General features: G+C 42.7%; 2 protein-coding genes across 2 annotated transcripts in view; both read right to left on the bottom strand.

Moving 5' to 3' along the window:
* LOC107679413 (NACHT, LRR and PYD domains-containing protein 12-like) overlaps positions 1 to 13,382 on the bottom strand; it is a 20,198-nt gene extending 6,816 nt beyond the window's left edge. The window contains exons 1-6 of the mRNA XM_016474959.1: positions 13,328 to 13,382; positions 13,136 to 13,198; positions 11,263 to 13,030; positions 10,915 to 11,088; positions 374 to 547; positions 103 to 276 (exon numbers count right to left, since the gene is read on the bottom strand). Coding sequence (XP_016330445.1) covers positions 103 to 276; positions 374 to 547; positions 10,915 to 11,088; positions 11,263 to 13,030; positions 13,136 to 13,198; positions 13,328 to 13,376 — 2,402 coding nt within the window. The 5' untranslated portion in view covers positions 13,377 to 13,382. The remainder of the gene's footprint in view (positions 1 to 102; positions 277 to 373; positions 548 to 10,914; positions 11,089 to 11,262; positions 13,031 to 13,135; positions 13,199 to 13,327) is intronic.
* The window catches only part of LOC107679417 (gastrula zinc finger protein XlCGF8.2DB-like), a 124,890-nt gene that overhangs the window by 75,405 nt on the left and 30,396 nt on the right, over positions 1 to 19,089 (bottom strand). The window lies entirely within an intron of this gene.

Genomic DNA, 19,089 nt, shown 5'->3' on the forward strand with positions numbered 1-19,089 from the left:
GTTCCGGCATTCCACTTAGAACAGATTATACATTTTTTGACAATTTGTAACGGTCATTTATTGTAATAGATTTTGTTAGTTGTTTTATGGAAACCCATTTACCTCAGTGTCTCCAGCTGACAGTTTGGGCTCTTCAGTCCATCAATAAGCAGCTTCACTCCAGAATCCTGCAGGTCATTGTTATTCAAGTCCAGCTCTCTCAGGACAGAGTTTGAGGATTGTAAAACTGATGACAAACTGTCACAAGAGTGAGCAGTGAGATTACATAAGGACAGTCTGAACAAGAAAAAACACAAAGTAAATGGATACAGATTAAATCTTAGTATAATTTTTAGCAAAAAAAAATAAATCAGTGAAGTATCTGAACTCAAACCTCAGTATCTGCAGCTGACAGTTTGGACTCCTCAGTCCATCAGAAAGCAGCTTCACTCCTGAACCTTTCAGGTCATTGTTACTCAGGTCCAGCTCTCTCAGGACAGAGTTTGATGATTGTAGAGCTGAAGACAAACTCTCACAAGACTGAGCAGTGAGATTACACCCACATAGCCTGTGTAGAGAATAAAATAAACAGCAAAATTAACGTGTTTATCAGGTTTACTCTTCAGTGCACCACAGCAAAATTGCTGTTGTTAAATTAACACTGTGTTCATGTGTCCACACTACAGAGTGCTAAAAGTAACACTGCAGCCGTGTTGCAGTTAATGAAATTCTGTCATGACAACTCTCGTAGTGTTTAGCATGCTAATATACATGACAATATTAATGTGTTTGGACTTGCTGGAATAGATCTGCTATGCTGCTACTGCCAATACATCCACAAACATGCTGCTGTGAGCATGTAAGAAATACTGCTACTGCACATTTAGATTACCAGTGTGGTCTGCAATTTTCTTCCAGTACAACTGAATTTTGTGACAAGACCAGATACAATGAATATAATTACCAACTGATGTTTTGCATTAAGAGCAATAAGGGGAAAGTTTTGGGTTCATCTTATTATGATTTATTAATAATGGTGAATGGTATATTAATAAACCATATAATTCATAATAATGAGCCTTTAATTGTTTATAGCCTATTGTCACATTCGTTGGCAGGATACAAAGCGCACAACGAAGGTTTAGTCCAAATACACAGTTTTTAATAATAATACTCAGGAGAACAAACAGAAAATCCAAACAGGTAAGGCTAGGCAATCCAACGAAGTGTAAATCAATGCAACAGAGACAAAAGTAATAACATTAATAACCAGCAACTCAGAGAACTAAAGGAATGGAATTTATACAAACGGAAGAGAGGAACTAATGACTAAATTAACTAGACACAGGTGAACTAACTAAGGCAATCAAGGGGAAACAGAAACTAGGTCAATGAACACAACAGGCAACCAAAGTAAAAACAGGTTGGTGGTGTGTGCCGAGATGAAAAGGGTAAGGAGATGGCGGTGGGATGGTGACAAGGGATGGCAAATGGGCTGGCAGAAAGGCAGGCAGATAATTCTGTTGGAGGTTCAGGAGGAGGACAGACCACCAGGAGGAGGACGACAGACAGAGCCCAGGGTGGAGATGAAGGAGGGAGGAGCCATAATGGAATCAGGAGGAACCACGGCGGATTGGATGGAGGGAGGAGCCAGGATGGAGACAGAAGGAGCCAGGGTGGCGAAGACTGAGGGAGGAGCCAGGGAGAAGACGAGAGGGAATTGGAGCAGGAGGAGCCAGGCAGGACTCAGGCCGCAGCCATGAAGGCAACCCACAGTGAAGCCGACGGAGGGAGGAACCATGGTGGAGGAAGGGCTGACAACTCCAGAGGGTCGACCGACGGCGGCGGAGCAGGTGGTGGTGGATCCCGAGGCGGAGACGGAGAGCCAATGAGTCAGGGAGACGGGGAGGATCTGGAGGGCCAAGGCGGAGCCGATGGCTCCAGTGACAGAGGCAGAGGTGGGGATCTGGAAGGCCGCGGTGGAGCCGGAGCGACAGAGGACCAAGGTGGAGCCGGAGGGAAGGAGGAGCCTGACAGAGCCGGCGGGACGAGGCACACCCGGAGGAGTGGAGTCCTGAGGCGGCGGATAGTCGAATACTGACCAAGGCGGAGCTGGAAGGACGAGGGAGCTGGTGGACTGCCATGCCACGGTGGAGATGAGGGAGCTAGGAGCCATGGTGGAGTCGCTGGGTCGACGGGCCGAGGCGGAGTCCAGGACTCAGAGGCTGGAGGCGGAGACAAGGAATCCACCGCACAGATGGTGGGCTGAGGGTGAGCTGAGGGGCTGACAGGAGACAGCGGTGGCGGAGCTGTAGCAGTAGGGAAGACAGGAGGAGGCAGGAGAGTGAGGGTAGGTGGGAATTTGTGAGCATCAGGGCTTTCTGGGATGGTGTGTGCTGCCCACCCACACCAGATCGCAACTCCCAACACCAGGAGTGCAGCAGACAGGGGAATGACCTCCATGGTCAAGACGGGACAGACAGACAGTTCGATACGGGCAGACAGTTCAAGACAGGCTGACAGTTCAGGACAGACAGGGAGTTCATAAATGGTCTCCATGGCCGTAACAGGACAGACAGATGATGACGGAAGACTGGGTACATCAGAATAAAAGTCTATCAAGTCCTCAGAGTCCTGCCTCAGCTCACCCTCAGCGGTAGTACAGTGGGGAGGATCCGGAGGATCTGTTAGCATGTTGATTTAGGAGAAACTTTATTATCACATTTGCAATCAATAATATTGGTCACTTATAACTCCTAAATAAATTAATAAATAAATAAAAATATATGATTTTATAGTCATAAACACAGGCATGCTGTATGTATTATACAATACAAAAACATTTTACATCTGGGAAACTAAATTATTATTGCTAAGCACGTCATAAACATCTACATATATTCAAGAGCACATTCTTTAGTGTTACAGTGTAAACACTCATATTACTTTTATATCGTATAGTTTTCTGTTTTATAGAACATTAAATGGCATCGTGAGACATTTAGATGCAATGAAATGAAACATACTTCATAATGTTTCACTTGATTATACATGTAGTCAGGAATGGAAAAAATCTAAGTAAAATGTGTAGGGGAGCGCGGGGCACAACCTAACACTTTTTGAATTTCTCAGTTTGTGTAAATCCACGTGATGTTCAGAGTATCATTTTTTATCCACATTAATTTCACACTTGTCTAGTACAAATATGTCACTTTGTTGCATAATTACAGTGTATATGCTTTTCGGTATTTACCTCAAAAGAAAGGAAGTGAAATGTGACAACAAGCCCCGTAGGTGAGGTACATTGTAACATCTGTGTAATATTCAGTGACATCTTCAAAAGGCTTTTGAATTTTGACGCACTTTTTTATAGTGTTGATATGGCAACTAGTAAATACAGTAAATTTGGTTATGCTAGCATGTGTGGAAATATTTAAACCAACGATCTGTGTGACATCGCCAATGTGGATTTTTTTTTCTGCGACTAAGGGACTAATACAATTTTGGTCGACCAAGCCTATCGACTAGTCGACTATTAGGGGGCAGCCCTATACAATACAATAGTGGATTTAACATAAAAATTTAAAGTCTAACCTTAAAATGCATGCCTTTTATGTACCATTCTCACTTTAAATACTTTGGTGAGTTAATAAGAATATTGGTAACACTTTAGTTTCCAATTCTCACTATTAACTAGTTGGTTATTAGCATGAATATTTCTGGGATATTGGCTGTTTATAAGGCCTATTACTTAAAAAAAGCACATATAAATTAATGTTGGGATGGGATTAATGGGATTAATGTTTTATTCTGCAAGAATTTATTCTAAATCTTTAACCCTACCCAATTCTTAAACTTAACAACTACTTTACTAAGTATTAATAAGCAGTAATTAGGAGTATATTGAGGCAAAAGTCATAGCTAATAGTTAGTTAATAGTGAGAATTGAACTCTAATCTAAAGTGTGACCAGAATAATTTATGTAGTTATCTATTATTTATTTCAAAGAATTCAAAGAACCGTTTCATGTCTATCCTTGTATCATTTACTTGTTGAGGTTGATATAGGATTTAGAAAGTAATTAGTAATAAGTAATTAAATACTTTCTGGAGAGAGTAATTTGTACAGTAATCTAATTACACTGTTGAAGATGTAATTAGTAACTAGTAATTAATTACTTTTTTAGAGTAACTTACCCAACACTGGGTGTGATCAAATTAAAGATAATGAAGTCAGACGGGAAAGACTGGACATCGCGTTGGTTTCATATGGATTACGTTACCAGAGAATACTTGTTTTCGATAAGACTTGCTTTATTTAAACGTAGACATGTCAAGCTTTCTATAGATATATCTCTCGTGTCTGTGTGTGGAGTATTTGCTGAGTTTCAGTTCATTTTAGTGATGCGTTTCAAAATGAAGATCACTGAGACCAAGGCGGCAGACAGCGCACCCTGTTTGTTTTCTTTACAAAAGCACAAAGTTTTGTTGTATTATGAGTGTATACAAATAAGAGTAGACCCTTTACAGATTCGTTGGTGTTTTGTTTTGATCAAAAATGACGTAAAAATGAGTAATTTAGCGGTTATCAGAAAAAAATGGCACAAAATGCGCCGGCACGTTTGTCGACCCCAGAGGGTTAAAATATATACACATTAAATTACTACAAGCATAAATTAATGGAGACCTTGAATAGCGTTGTTCGTGCCCTCACATCTCTCCTTCACGCGCTTCAGTATTTACCGCCTGTCGCAGGATTGAGCTTGTGTTCCGATCATAGCTCTCATGGACACATTTTTTAACCAGCCAATGTGTGATCTCTCCTTAGTACTTGTGGCCAGTACTGCTAGTGTAAAGTAGTTTTACTTTTCTGTAATTTTTCAGTGGCTCTCGGTCATACCATTGACATTTCCTGAACAGTTGAAGGTTGCGCATTTATTGCATTGGCAGAGCCAAAACAATGTAAGTGTCTAAAAGCATATGCACAGTTCCATTGAATGATAAATTACTTTTAACTTAATGTTGTTAAACCGAATGTATGAAGGAAACCGTTAAAATAACCACAGCATTAACAACAACCTTGAAATAAGGTAAGCACAGGGTTTATCTGTCATTTAGATGCATGAAAGTTGCGTTCATTATTATAGGAAACAGTAGAAATCAGGAGCAGTTTCTTTCAGAATTATCATTCGCTGATAGAAAATAAAAGTTAAATACTGTAGCATTTTATTTTATGAAAATAAGACAAAGAAACTCACATCATGCAAAGGTGTGACATAAAATGTTACCCTATAGCCTACATTCAGAGAATGCTACACAGTTGTCACGGTCACTCGGGGAGGAAGGAACGAGGAGACGCAGGAGAACACTTCAACTAGAATTTAATTCAAATAAACAAAGGGATACAAAACACTGGAACTTCAGGGATGACATATAACAGCAGATGGGAAACACAGGGTTTAAATGCCCAGAAACTAAAGGGACACACCTGGGAACAATACGAACTAAACGGGGAACACCTGGACTCAAATTAGAAACAATCAGGGAGCAGGAACAGGAAGAATACCAAATAAGGGCAAGGACGGCACATGGGGAGCAAAACACACAAAACACGGAAAACAAAGTCTGACATGACTCCCCCCTCCCGGAAGGCATGTCCCGCGCCATATAACATCCAACGGGGAGGGGGGTGGGCGCTCTGGAGGCCTCTAGGAACAGGATTAACGGACGGAAGGCCTCCAGGGCGGCGCCCGTTCCGGGACCCATGGCGGATCTGGCAGTTCGGGGCGCCATGGCGGATCAGGCAGTTCAGAGCGCCATAGCGGAGCAGGCAGACTAGGAGGTCATGGCGGAGCAGGGAACTCAGGCGGCCATGGCGGAGCAGGCAGACTAGGAGGCCATGGCGGAGCAGGCAGACTAGGCAATGGCGGAGCAGGCAGACTCGGAGGCCATGGCGGAGCAGGCAGACTAGGAGGTCATGGCAGAGCAGGGAACTCAGACGGCCATGGCAAATCAGGGGACTCGGGAAGCCATGGCGGATCTGGCAGCCCAGGAGGCCACGATGGAGCAGGTACTTCAGAAGGCCATGGCAAAGCAGCCTCCGAGGCTGCGGCCCCGGCTTCTACGGCTGGAGCCCTGGGCTTAACTGGGGATCCGGAGCCCTCCCTGGGCTTACTTGAGGATCCGAAGCCCTCCCTGGGCTTAACTGGGGATCCGAAGCCCTCCCTGGGCTTACTTGAGGATCTGGAGCCCTCCCTGGGCTTAACTGGGGATCTGGAGCCCTTCCTGGGCTCAACAGGGGATCAGGAGCCCTCCCTGGGCTCAACAGGGGATCAGGAGTCCTCACTGGGCTAGACTCGGGAACTGGGAAGCTCTTACGAGGAGCTGGCACTGGAGGGCGCTCTGGAGGAGCAGGCACAGCAAGGCGCTTTCGAGGAGCTGGCACTGGAGCAAACTCAGGGGCTGGAGCCAACACTGGAGCGAGCTCTGCGGCTGGAGCCGACACTGGAGCGAGCTCTGGGGCTAGGATGAAGGCAGAGAACAGTCCTTTTCTCTTCATCCTCCTCCTTGGGTTACGGGGGAACTGGGCAGGCGGCCATGGCAGAGCAGGCAGACTAGGAGGCCATGGCGGAGCAGGCAGACTAGGCAATGGCGGAGCAGGCAGACTCGGAGGCCATGGCGGAGCAGGCAGACTAGGAGGCCATGGCGGAGCAGGGAACTCAGACGGCCATGGCGGATCAGGGGACTCGGGGAGCCATGGTGGATCTGGCAGCCCAGGAGGCCACAGTGGAGCAGGTACCACGTGACACAGGTTTTCCAGAAGCTCATGGAATACTTAATGTACCTGAAGCTGGTAAAGTGTGAGTTCACAGCAAGATCATTCACTTCCTCGGGTATGTCATCAGTGAGCATGGCATCCAGATGGACCAGAGAAAGGGTACAAGCCATCTGAGACTGGCCACAACCCAACTCAGTCAAGGATTTACAACATTTCTTGGGCTTTACCAACTTCTACAGAGGATTCATTGCCAGTTTCAGTCAGATCTGTGCTCTACTCACCAAGTTACTCACAAACCGGCCCAAGTCTCTGTCCTGGAACCGCAACCAAAGCTTACCAACATCTGAAGGCAGCCTTTTGCACAGCTCCTATCCTTGTCCATCCCGATTCTGAAGTTTGTGTATAGATTTAGAAGGGAGTGAATAAAACAAGGAATTACAGTAATCAAGTTGTGATGTTACTAAAGCATGTACAAGAATAGCAGTACTCTTTGTTGAGAGCACAGGACGAAGACGATTAACATTTATATGGAATATATGTATATGGAAAAATGCAGTACGAGTAATGTTGTTAATATGAGCTTCAAATGATAAAGTACTGTCCAAGATGACACCCAAAAACAGTAGTAGGTTTAGAAGACAGATAAAGTTGGGTGTCATCAGCGTAACAATTAAATTGATCCCCATATTTCCTAAAAAATAAAACCAATTGGTAAAAGATAAATAATAAACAAGAGAGGTCCCAGAAAAGAGCCCTGTGCCTCAAAACGTGCGTAGAAGTCATTCAGCGCATCTGGGAGGGAGGCATCACTGTTACATGCAGGTGGTGTTGGCCTGTAGTTGGTGATGGTTTGGATGCCTTGCCACTTACGCTGAGTGTCGTTGCTGTCCCTGAACTGGCTGTGGATTCTCTGGGAGTGTGCATGCTTTGCTTCTCTGATGGCCCGAGACAGTTTGGCCCTTGCTGTTCTTAGTGCTGCCTTATCACCCGTTCTTAAGGCAGAGTCATGGGACTTCAGCAGTGCACGCACATCTGCAGTCATTCACGGCTTCTGGTTGGAGCGTGTAGTGATTGTCTTGGAGTCTGTGACTTCATCAATGCACTTGCTGATGTAGCTGGTCACCGATGCCGAGGCTCCGCGCGGGACGTGCCGGGAATGTTTATGTAAACAAGATCCAGCATGTTTGTCCCTCTCGTTGCAAAGTCCAAATGCTGATATGCTGGTTTTTTCAACAGGGTGCTGTCGGCACGAAACACAGAGAGCCTGTCTAGTTGAATGGCGGCGTCCGTAATTCTGTTACTGAGCCATGTCTCTGTGAAAACAAAGATGCAACAGTCCCTGAACTCACTCCATGTAGCTAGTTGAAGTTAAATGTAGTCCAATTTATTGTCCAGGGAGCAGACATTGGAGAGCATGACAGACGGGACAGCCGGCCGGCTAGGGTTTGTTTTTAGCCTAGCGCAGACTCCTGCTCTCTTTCCACACTTATGCTTCCTCTCGCACCGCTTTCGGTGTCCCCTCCCCTGGTTCCTGGCATCAGGCGATGCCGGGGACAGGGGGCCTGGTCTCCGTAGCAAACCGAGAGTGTGTAAGGATCCACCCACCAGCCCAAAAGTGAAGTCCAGCGGCCTGGTTGAAGGTTTAATGCGCATTTGGTCTTTTACTTGTGCATCTGAATTTATCAGGATTTAGTTTAAATTTTAGTCTAGCTCCGTGCTCAATCTGACACCAATTTCAGGTGATTATTAAATACAATATTTCTAATTAAAAACTGATAACAAATATCAATTGTTTATTAATTTAGATATTTGATTATTCTGGAAATCCCATACTTTCAATTATTCGTTCATTAATGACCCAGTGTCGCTTAGAAGAACTCTAGAACTGGCCAGTTCTGTACTTACTCAGAGGATACAGGGTAATTATAATACCTTTAATTATGCCGCACCCTGCTAGCAAATAACAAAAAGTGTATTTTTTTTTCTATAATCATGAAAATTGTAACTTGTTAAGTCAGTGACAGTCAGAAATAAGAAGTCCCTAAAGATGTCCCCCATGGTCCATTCATTGGTACTTCAGTATGACCTGTCCTAGAACGCAGATTTGCGGAAACACCAGACTGCACTTTAATCTACTAGAAATAATGATTTCAGAAGAGATCAGTATAAGTCAAATATAACAATTTATTATTGTGATCAGTTTTTAATTAGAAATATCGCCTAAATTTAATGAGCACTTAAAATTGGAGTCAGATTGAACACGGAGCTTGACTAAAATTGAAACTAAATCCTGATAAATTCAGAAGCACAAGTAAAAGACTGAATGCACATTAAACATACAACCAGACCACTGGACTCCGCTTTTGGGCCGGCGAGTGTATCCTTACAAGCACGTAGGATCTTCATCAGATCGTCTCGCAGTGCAGTTTTTGGATTATTTCTGTATTTGAGTAGGGTCTGTCGATGATATATATATGAACATCGGTTGTACCGCTGTCTATAGAACGGTCTAAAAACACAGAAATAGCACCTTTTGGATCTAGAGCGGCCGCTGTGAGCTGCTGTCGTGCCGCCATCTTTAATTTATTGGTTATCTTCAGGTTATCACCCACAAACCAGCGGCCAGACTGAACGTAAAAATTTAGGGGATCGGGAGAGAGCTGCGTTTCTACTGCCACAATCACCAGCACAGCTGGAGTCACTTCCTTCCTTGGGCTGAGCATGCTTAGAACTCCCTTCATCAGACCACCACTGGTTTAACACCTTTCCAGTGCATACTTGGCTATACTGCATACAGTGCAGTGCATACTATGCATACAGTGCATACTATGCATACTTGGTTTAACACCTTTCCAGTGCATACTGCTCCGTTTCCCTGGTCAGGAGAGCCGTCAGATGTTCCAGCTATGAACCACTGGTTCCAGGACAGTGAGAGGGTCTGAGACTCATATCCACCTGCAACAGGCAGTATGGAGACTAAAGAACCAGGCCGATGCACGAAGATCTGCAGCTCCAACTGCCATCCTGGCTCCCAAACTTCTTTTTCTGCCCTGTCATAAGCTGAGTCCCTGCTACATAGATCCTTTCACCATCCAGAGGCAGATCAACGATGTCACTTACCGGTTGAATCTTCCATCTCACTATCACATTGCACCAACTTGGGTCCCAATCCTGGTCCTGGAGAACCCCCAACACTGCACATTTTAGATGTCCCCCTATTCAAACACACCTGATTCAACTCATCAGCTCATTAGTGAACACTCCAAGACCTCAAATGTGAGTGTCAGATAAGAGAAACACCAAAAACGTGCAGTGTTGGGGGTTCTCCAGGACCAGGATTGGGAACCACTGCCTCAGGTAATCGATGTTGGAATCCCGCCGTCCAGTATGCTTCGGGCCACATCGATTTCCAGCGAACACACGCTGCAGTGTCCGCCCCGAGGGCTTGCGGCCTGGCAGCGACAGCGTCCGCACATAGAAAATCGTTTTCGATCTTTTCCTGCCGGTGTTCCGCTTCAGGGGATCGTAAATGAGACTCGAAGAACACCCGAGGTCAGCCTCGAGAGGCTGATTCCCTTAGTAGATTATATCGATTCATGGCTTCGGTGTGGCATAGTGGGTATCCGTTCACCAAGTGTTGTTACCAACGCAGTGTGAGTTCCCTCGAGGGGGAACATCTCGGGTTACAACTGTAACCCTTGTTCCCAGAGAAAGGGAACGAGACACTGCGTCTCTTTGCCACACCTCTCCATGCCTGGGAGCAGCTTGCTTCATCGCAAAAGCTGACTCTGTTGTGTGCCGGCGTCCCTTTGTAGCTTCCGACTATGCCGTCACATGTTACATCATGACGCAACACCAATCAGGATTGGAATAGTTTCATTCATGCTTCAGACTCGCTACGCTGAGGGGGTTCCCCAAAGTGTCGTTACCGACGCAGTGTCTTGTTCCCTTTCTCGGGGAACAAGGGTTACAGTCGTAACCCGAGATGTTTTCTCATTAGTTTTTTTATTTGCATAAGCATTGCCTGCCTTGATAAAACATCACTGATACATTCATATTACAATATAGATAGGGGGAAATATCTGCTAGATATAGTTATAAAACACATGTTCATGCACATGTTTGAATACAGAGAATGAGTGAATGTGAAAGCCAAACCTCAGTATGTTCAGTTGACAGTTTGGACTCTTCACTCCAGCACACAGCAGCTTCACTCCTGAATCTTGCAGGTGATTATTACTCAGGTTCAGCTCTCTCAGATGAGAGTTTGATGATTGGAGAGCTGAAGATACTGTTTCACAGCATGTTTCATTAAGACCACAGCTGTCAAATCTGCCAAAACACAATGTTTGCTCAGATTATTTTCTGATGTTCAGTGTTTCTGCAGTAATACATCGTACCCTCTATAAGCAGGTCAGCAAGATATTTCACACAGTGTTTTTACCTTTAATTATTTGGTGATATAGAGTAAAACCTGTGATTAATACAGTGATCAGTGAAACTCACAGGGCTTTTCTGCAGCATCTCACAGCTGGAATGAGTCTCTTGTAATCTGAAGATGATGATGTAAACCTCTTTGGGTTGAACTCATCCAGGACCATCTCTGATATCAGCAATACATAGGTCAGCACTGTGCACATTGAAGATGAAAGTCCTGGATGTTCATCTGAACTGAGGTGTCTTTGTATTTGCTGATATAATGATTGATCCTTGAGCTCTAGTAAGCAGTAGAACAGGTTGACTGAAGCTTCATCTGAGATATTCTTGTTTTGTACTTGTTTAATGTATTCGGTTGTTTGTCTGATGCTCTCTGTGGTGTCTTCAGTGTGTGTGAGCAGGCCTTGGAGCAAGTTTTGACTAGATTCTAGTGAGATGCCCATTAGAAACCGCAGGAACAAGTCCAGATGTCCTCTCTGACTCTCCATGGCTTTGTTAACAGCCTTCTGCAGTAGCTTCTGCAATGTGACATTTTCTTCTGGCTCGTCAAAGAAAAAACAAAGCTCCTCTATTTTCTTCTTCAGGTAGCAGAGGAACACATGCACAGCAGCAAGAAACTCTTGAACACTTAGATGCACAAAGCAGAAGACCTTTGCTTCATGAAGTCCATGTTCCCTCTTAAAGATCTCAGCGATCATTCCTGTGAACTCAGTACTTTCACTCACATTAATTCCACATGCTTTCAGATCTTTCTCATAAAACACAACATTTTCCTGTTTCAGCTGTTCAAATGCTAGCTTGGCCAAATTCAAAATCATTTCTCTATTTGAATCTAATAGCTTTGTACATTCTCTTTCTTCTTGTTCATCATACTTCTGGTTCTTAATGTTCATCTGTATCAGCAGGAAGTGGATGTACATTTCCGTGAGTGTTGTGCTGATGCTCTCTGCATTGGTTCCAATGAGAATATCCAGAAATACTGTGGCTGTGATCCAGCAGAACACAGGGATGTGGCACATGATGTAGAGACTATGAGACATCTTAATGTGTGAGATGATTCTGGAGGCTACAGTTTCATCTTTGATTGTCTTTCTAAAGTACTCCTCTTTTTGTTGTTCAGTGAATCCTCGCACTTCTGTGAACAAACCTACATAGCGAGGAGGGATCTGATTGGCTGCTGCTGGTCGTGAGGTCACCCAGACCAGAGCTGATGGAAGCAGATTCCCTTTGACCAGACTTGTGAACAGCACATCTACAGATGATCTTTTCTCAGCAATGTTTATTGATCTACTTTTAAAATTCAAAGGCAGGCGACTCTCATCAAGTCCATCAAAAATAAATGCTAGACTGCATTTCGTATATAATTTTGATTTCTCCAGGTCCTTCAGTTCAGGATAAAATTCCAGCAGAAGCTCGTGGAGACTGAAATCTTCATTTGTCATTAAGTTAATCTCTCGGAATGGAAGCAGCAACACACAGTCTATATCCTGATTGGCTTTTCCTTCTGCCCAGTCCAGGATGAATTTGTGCACAGAGACAGTTTTTCCAATGCCAGCGATGCCCTTAGTCAGAACAGTCTTTTTAAAATGTTTTTTCCTCAGTTCAGTAAATATATAATTGCATTTGATTTGTATGTACTGTGTTTTTTTGTTCTTGAAAGCATCATCAATCTTCAGAATCTCATGTTCCTGATTGACATCTTTCATATCTCCCTCTGTGATGAACAGTTCTGTGTAAACAGCCTTGAGATGTGCTTCATTTTCTTTGTTGCCCTCAAAAATATGTTCTGCTTTCTCCTTCATGTTGGTTTTGTGAGTTTCCAAGAAGTTTTGAAGCTCTGTAATAATAATAATAATAATAATAGCAACTTAAATTAGATTAGGAGAAAAGCATTAAACAGATTTGACAAATGTATTTTAAACATACAGTGAATATTATTTACCCCAGCTCTGTTTTAAATCAGCTCCAACAGGGGCAGATGTCTTCATATTGCCCTCAGCCTGAGCTGTGAGAGTGAGAGAAAGAAGATCACTCACTGAGACACACAAACATCAGCAGAGAAAAGGGGAAAGTTTATGTCAAAACATCACACTTGTGAACAATTACGTCACAATTACAGGGAATTAAATGTTACCTTGGTTGTGTTTGTTCTCCAGCTGCTCAGCAAGATCATTCTGCTTCATCTTTCTCAGGATTTCCACCATGATCTTCACAGCCTCTTCTGATCCAAAACATGTCACCATCTTATCCACTGTTTTTAACCTATCTGCATTTTCCATTTCATAATTTGATATATCCTTCCGATCATTCTTCAAGCGCCACTGAAACTCCTTCAGATCAGCTTCTACCAGTTCCTTCAGTGAGTCCACAAGCAGCTCTTTAACAGACAACATCGTCATTCACCGATTCACAGCTGCTGGACAAGAAAAAAAATCTCAATAAGGCTGTGATAAATTAATTTTTATTTTCAATTTCAATTTTGGCTTCCAACAATTATGAAAATGTGATAATCAAGACAAAGCAATCATAATCCTGCATTCCTTTCCTTTAAAGTGGGGACATGTGTTAAGTACAAATGCTTCACTTTATGCAATTATCAAGCGAAAAACATGAATGGTAGCCAGTGGCTATGAGGTGTAGGTAGTGACATCTAAGCATTTAAAAAATATGCAGATTGTGTTTTAAGCAGTTTCTGCTGAATTTCACAGGAGGAAAATGTTGGAGACAGGAACTTAGGAGTAACACTGGAGATACGACAGGAACTCTGGAGAATACAGTCTTAATTCTAAACGAGACCAGACAACCAGGGTATCCGAGCTGTGTGTCTAAGTAATGAGGTGAATGGTGTCAGGTGTGGTTCAAGGATCATGATTGGAACTGTAGTGCAGATGTGACTGAGCAACAGACCAGAGATCAGGACAGCATTCCCCCCTCCCAGAAGGTGTGTCCTCGCACTAAGAAGAGTACCACTGAGGAGGGAGGGAGGGTTGGTGCCCTGGACACATGGCTGGTACTGGGAAGGTAAGCAAGTCAGTGTCGGAAGACTAGGGTGTCTCCAGGGCAGCACCTGTAACTCAGGGAGCCAGGGAGGTGGCATGACCACTGAGTAAGTAGCACAGGATATCATTGCGGTTGTGTAGAGGGAACTTGGAACACAGGAGATACTGATGGCCTCCTTGGCTGAGATGCATAAGTCAGAAGGACAGGGAATCAGGATGGCCTCTTCGGCCACGCGGGTATATGGAGTGGACTCGGGGGCTGGAGCAGACTCAGGAACTGGAGTCAACACTGGAGCGGACTAAGGGGCTAGAGGGAATGGATGTGGCATGGATGGTCACTGCAGTCATCCAGATCCAGTCCAGATGGTGGATCAGCACCTAGAGACAACCTCTACAGCCCTGAATGTCAGTGAGACCATGTCAACTAGATGAGCCCCAGAGACAGATCCTCTGCGAAGACCTCATCACCTCAACGACCATTGGCACAAGACCATGGGAACCAGATGAGACCTCTGTTTAATCTGACCTGTGTTGCAGCCTTGAATTAAACCATGTCATGCTGGTTTCATCTGGCCAGAGGAGAACTGTCCCCCCGACCGAGCTTGCTTTCTCCCAAGGTTTTTTTTTTCTTAATTTCTGTCACAGATGGAGTTTTGGTTCCTTGCCACTGTTGCCTTTCAATTCAATTCAATTCAGTGCAAGCTTATTTGTATAGTGCTTTTCATGAAACAAATCGTTGCAAAGCAGCTTTACAGAAAATTTTAAGTTTCTACATTATATTTAGGAGTAGGTTATTAGTGGTGACTATGGCAGAAATGTACAGTAAGAATCATGCAGTTAGTTACAAATTACATGTAATCAAACGGACGGTGAACACTATTAACTGCAATGATTATATGTTGCGATTAAACTCAATTCCTAGTTACCTCGGGATGCAAGTTCCGTGGCAGAAACAGAGAAGCAAATAGAGAGGAAATTAGCGTAGCTACTGTTCCAACCAAGCAAAGATGATGTGTTCAACCCAAGCAAAAAAATGAAAATGTGCATTTGATCAGATATAGCTGAAGTACAATGTTATGAGATACATTATATGAATGCTTGGCTAAAAAGATGTGTCTTTAATCTAGATTTAAACAGAGAGAGTGTGCCTCAAATACGCAGGAGCTAGACCGTTAAGGGTCTTATAAATAAGTAGTAATATTTTGTAACTGATGCAGAACTTAATAGGTAGCCAGTGCAGAGACTGTAAAATTGGGGTAATATGATAATATTTTCTTGACCTGGTAAGGACTCTAGCCACTGCATTTTGGACTACCTGTAGCTGTATCATCGGCATAACAGTGGAAACTAATCCCGTATTTTCTAATAATATTACCAAGGGGTAACATGTATATTGAAAATAGCAGAGGGCCTAGGAGAGATCCTTGTGGCACTCCATACTTTACTGCCGATAATTGAGATGATTCCCCATTTAAATAGACAAAGTGATAACGATCGGACAGGTAAGATCTAAACCATCTTAAAGCCTTCCCTTGAATACCTGTATAGCTTTGCATTCATATAGTGTTTGCATGAGTATGTCATGATCTATAGTGTCAAATGCAGCACTAAGATCAAGTAAAACTAGCTTCTTGCATCAAACATTTGTAATTTTAACAAGTGCAGTTTCTGTGCTATGGTGGGGCCTGAAACCTGACTGAAATTCTTCATAGAGATCTTTTTTTGCAGGAAGGAGCACAATTGAGCAGACACAACTTTTTCTCAAATTTTAGACATAAACAAAAGATTTGAGATGGGTCTGTAATTTGCCAGTTCACTAGGATCTAGTTGTGGTTTCTTAATACGAGGCTTAATAACCACCAGCCTGAATGGTTTTGGGACGTGACCTAAAGACAACGACGAGTTAATAATATTGAGAAGCGGTTCTTCTGCTACAGGTAACAACTCTTTCAGTAATTTAGTGGGTACAGGATCTAATAAACATGTTGTTGGCTTAGATGCAGTGATACGTTTATTTAGCTCTTCCTGTCCTATAGTTGTAAAGCACTGCAGTTTTTCTTTGGGTGCGACGAATGAAACTGTATTACAAGACGATGTAGATCCTATATTTGTTATTGTATTTCTAATGCTATCTATTTTATCAGTGAAGAAATTCATAAAGTCATTACTATGAAACTGTGAGGGAATATTTAGATCGGGAGACGTCTGGTTATTTGTTAATCTAGCCACTCTTCTAAATAAAAACCTTGGATTGTTTTGGTTATTTTCTATTAGTTTTGTGGATATGCGGATATGATTAGTTGCAGATATACGATGACATCACTGAATCAATGATGAACTGACTTTAACTGAAAAATTGAGTGTTTACTATTGTCCTCCTGCATTATCGACACACTGTTTTCCTGTTTAACACTGTAAAGCTGCTTTGACACAATTTGTATTGGATAAAGCGCTTTATAAATAAAGATGACTTGACTCAATATACTGATAAGTAGTGGAATTAAATGTGCTGGAAATGGGGAACTAGGATTTCATCATTATCTGAGCAGATTTATTAAAATAAAATGTTTAAAAATTATTACCGGTATTTAATCTTAAAAGAGGTAGAAATGTTCTGTCTAGGAGAAAACAAACACTGGTCAAACTGAAATATAACAAACTGTCATGATCCCAGCCTGTGTTCACCTGTTTCATGTTTAAGGATTGAATTGTTTTTAGTTACCATTGTTTCTGTTTACAGTTCTTTTGTTTAGTTCCTGTTTTTGTCTTGCTGCTTTGTTTGGCAACCATTGCTATTTTCCATGCCAACTAATCGGTGGCCCCAGTCCCTCTCCCTGATCCACCTCTGTTCCACAGCCCTCCTAGAGTATGTGTTTGTTTAGGAGCATCTAGAAGCCACTCCTTGGGGTGTGACTGGCATATCTTACTCTTAGTTAAACTGTTGTGCATGAAAAATGCTGCAGTGAGGTAGGCTTCTTATTCTCTTGTTCAAAATACAGAAATTGAAGAAGCAGCAAGCTAACAAATAGTGACATCACAATACAGGAATTTCTAACTTCGATACGATACCTTGAAAAATATTAATGTAAATATACTTTTCAATACCATTGGAATGATGTCAACTCCCCTCTTTAATTGATTGTCTAGAGGAGAAGCTGTAAATCTAGAACTAGTGGACCAATGATGACTCTTAAGCCTGCCCTGATTTACATGAATCTCTAATTGCTACATTTGGAAAAGCAAGCAATGAATGTGGGGGTGAATGGAAAAATAGCATAAGCGTACAGAAACTGAAAATGAGCAGAAAATGTCTGACAGCACAAAAAAAAGAGTACTGTACTGTTCTGAATTTAATAATTTATTTTTCTTGGTAATACATCTGATAAAAATGGGGTCGACACAGGGTCTAGTCAATAATACACCTGCAACAATAGGTGGCACCAAATACATGTAATACAAGTGTGCCCCCCAGGACTGAAGCGACCCATTATTATTGTGCTACTGTGTTATGCTACCTCGCTCAGTGTTTCTCAACTGGTGGGTCGTGACCTAAAAGTGGGTCGCAAGATGGTTTTGAGTGAGTCCTGGAGTGTGCAGTCTGAGAAACAAAAAGAAGCATTCTATTTTTTTCTGATGCAAGACTTTTATTTTGAAAGATGTGCATGAAAGCTGTTGACACATCTGTCAGATGGAGTTTAAGAGTGCCAGAGAAGATGTTGTCAGGCTGTATGTCAGTGTCATTATTCTAACGTTAGTAGAACAATGAAAGTCTCCTTCACTTCAGAAAAACAAACTTTCTTCTTCTGTCAGCCATTATAGTGTGCTCATTGCACGCACTCTTTTGCGGAGATGCATGCTGTATATCAAATAAATAAAGCTCAAAAGAAAGCATGAGAATGCAAGCATCTTAGTTATGTTGGTAAGTTATGAACTTACCAAGAAAATGACTTAACTGGGTCAAGGATGTAATTAGGTCATCACAAGACAAGATTTGGTCTTCAGAAAGCCTTTTTCCAAAAGGTAAAATCTTGAAAAAGGGGGTCAGCTTATATTTAGAACAATACAGTAATATAACCAAAGACAACATGATATAGTTTTAAATATAGGTTTAAATGTCTTTTAGGTTTTGATTCACGCTTTTGATTTACAGGGCCCATCGTGACCTAATGGTTAGAGAGACGGATTTGTAACCCAAAGGTCACGGGTTCGAGTCTCTGTACCAGCAGGGATTGTAGGTGGGGGGAGTGAATGACCAGAGCCTTCTTCCTCCTTCGATACCACGACTGAGGCACCAAACCCCCAACTGCTCCCCAGGCGCTGCAGCAGAAATGGCTGCCCACTGCTCTGGGTGTGTCAGTTCACTACTCACTGCTGTGTGTGTGCACATGGATGGGTGACACACAATTACACAATACTTGGCCTCGGGTCACTTTAACTTTTTTTAAATTGTGTTTTTAATTTTTTGAGTCACGCTTTTTTTTAATCTGTGACTGCAATACGTTTGTTGGAAAATTATGCTGCCTTCACATGCTATTGGAATTATCATAAATACGAGCTTTCTAGTTGGAAATTGGACATGAACAGCATTATAGAGGTCGTTCAATTTCTGACTAGGAAACTCGTATTTATGATAAATTTGACAGCACGTGAAGGCAGCATTAATGCTATGGTTCTACATCAAAACGGTCTGGTATGAAGCTGCTGAGTGATAGTTTCTGCCTCAAAGAGTTTAGAGTGCATGATAAGAAATACTAATCATGTCTGAGAATAATAATGAGCATGAGCAGGTATGACCCCTATATCCTTACTGCTTTCTAGAGATGCGTCATTAAGAGTGTACTAACCAGCTGTTTCATCATCTGCTATGGAAACTGCTCAGCATCTGACATCAGGAATG

This window comes from Sinocyclocheilus anshuiensis, unplaced genomic scaffold, assembly GCF_001515605.1.
Source record: "Sinocyclocheilus anshuiensis isolate Anshui unplaced genomic scaffold, SAMN03320099.WGS_v1.1 scaffold360, whole genome shotgun sequence".
Classification (NCBI taxonomy): domain Eukaryota; kingdom Metazoa; phylum Chordata; class Actinopteri; order Cypriniformes; family Cyprinidae; genus Sinocyclocheilus; species Sinocyclocheilus anshuiensis.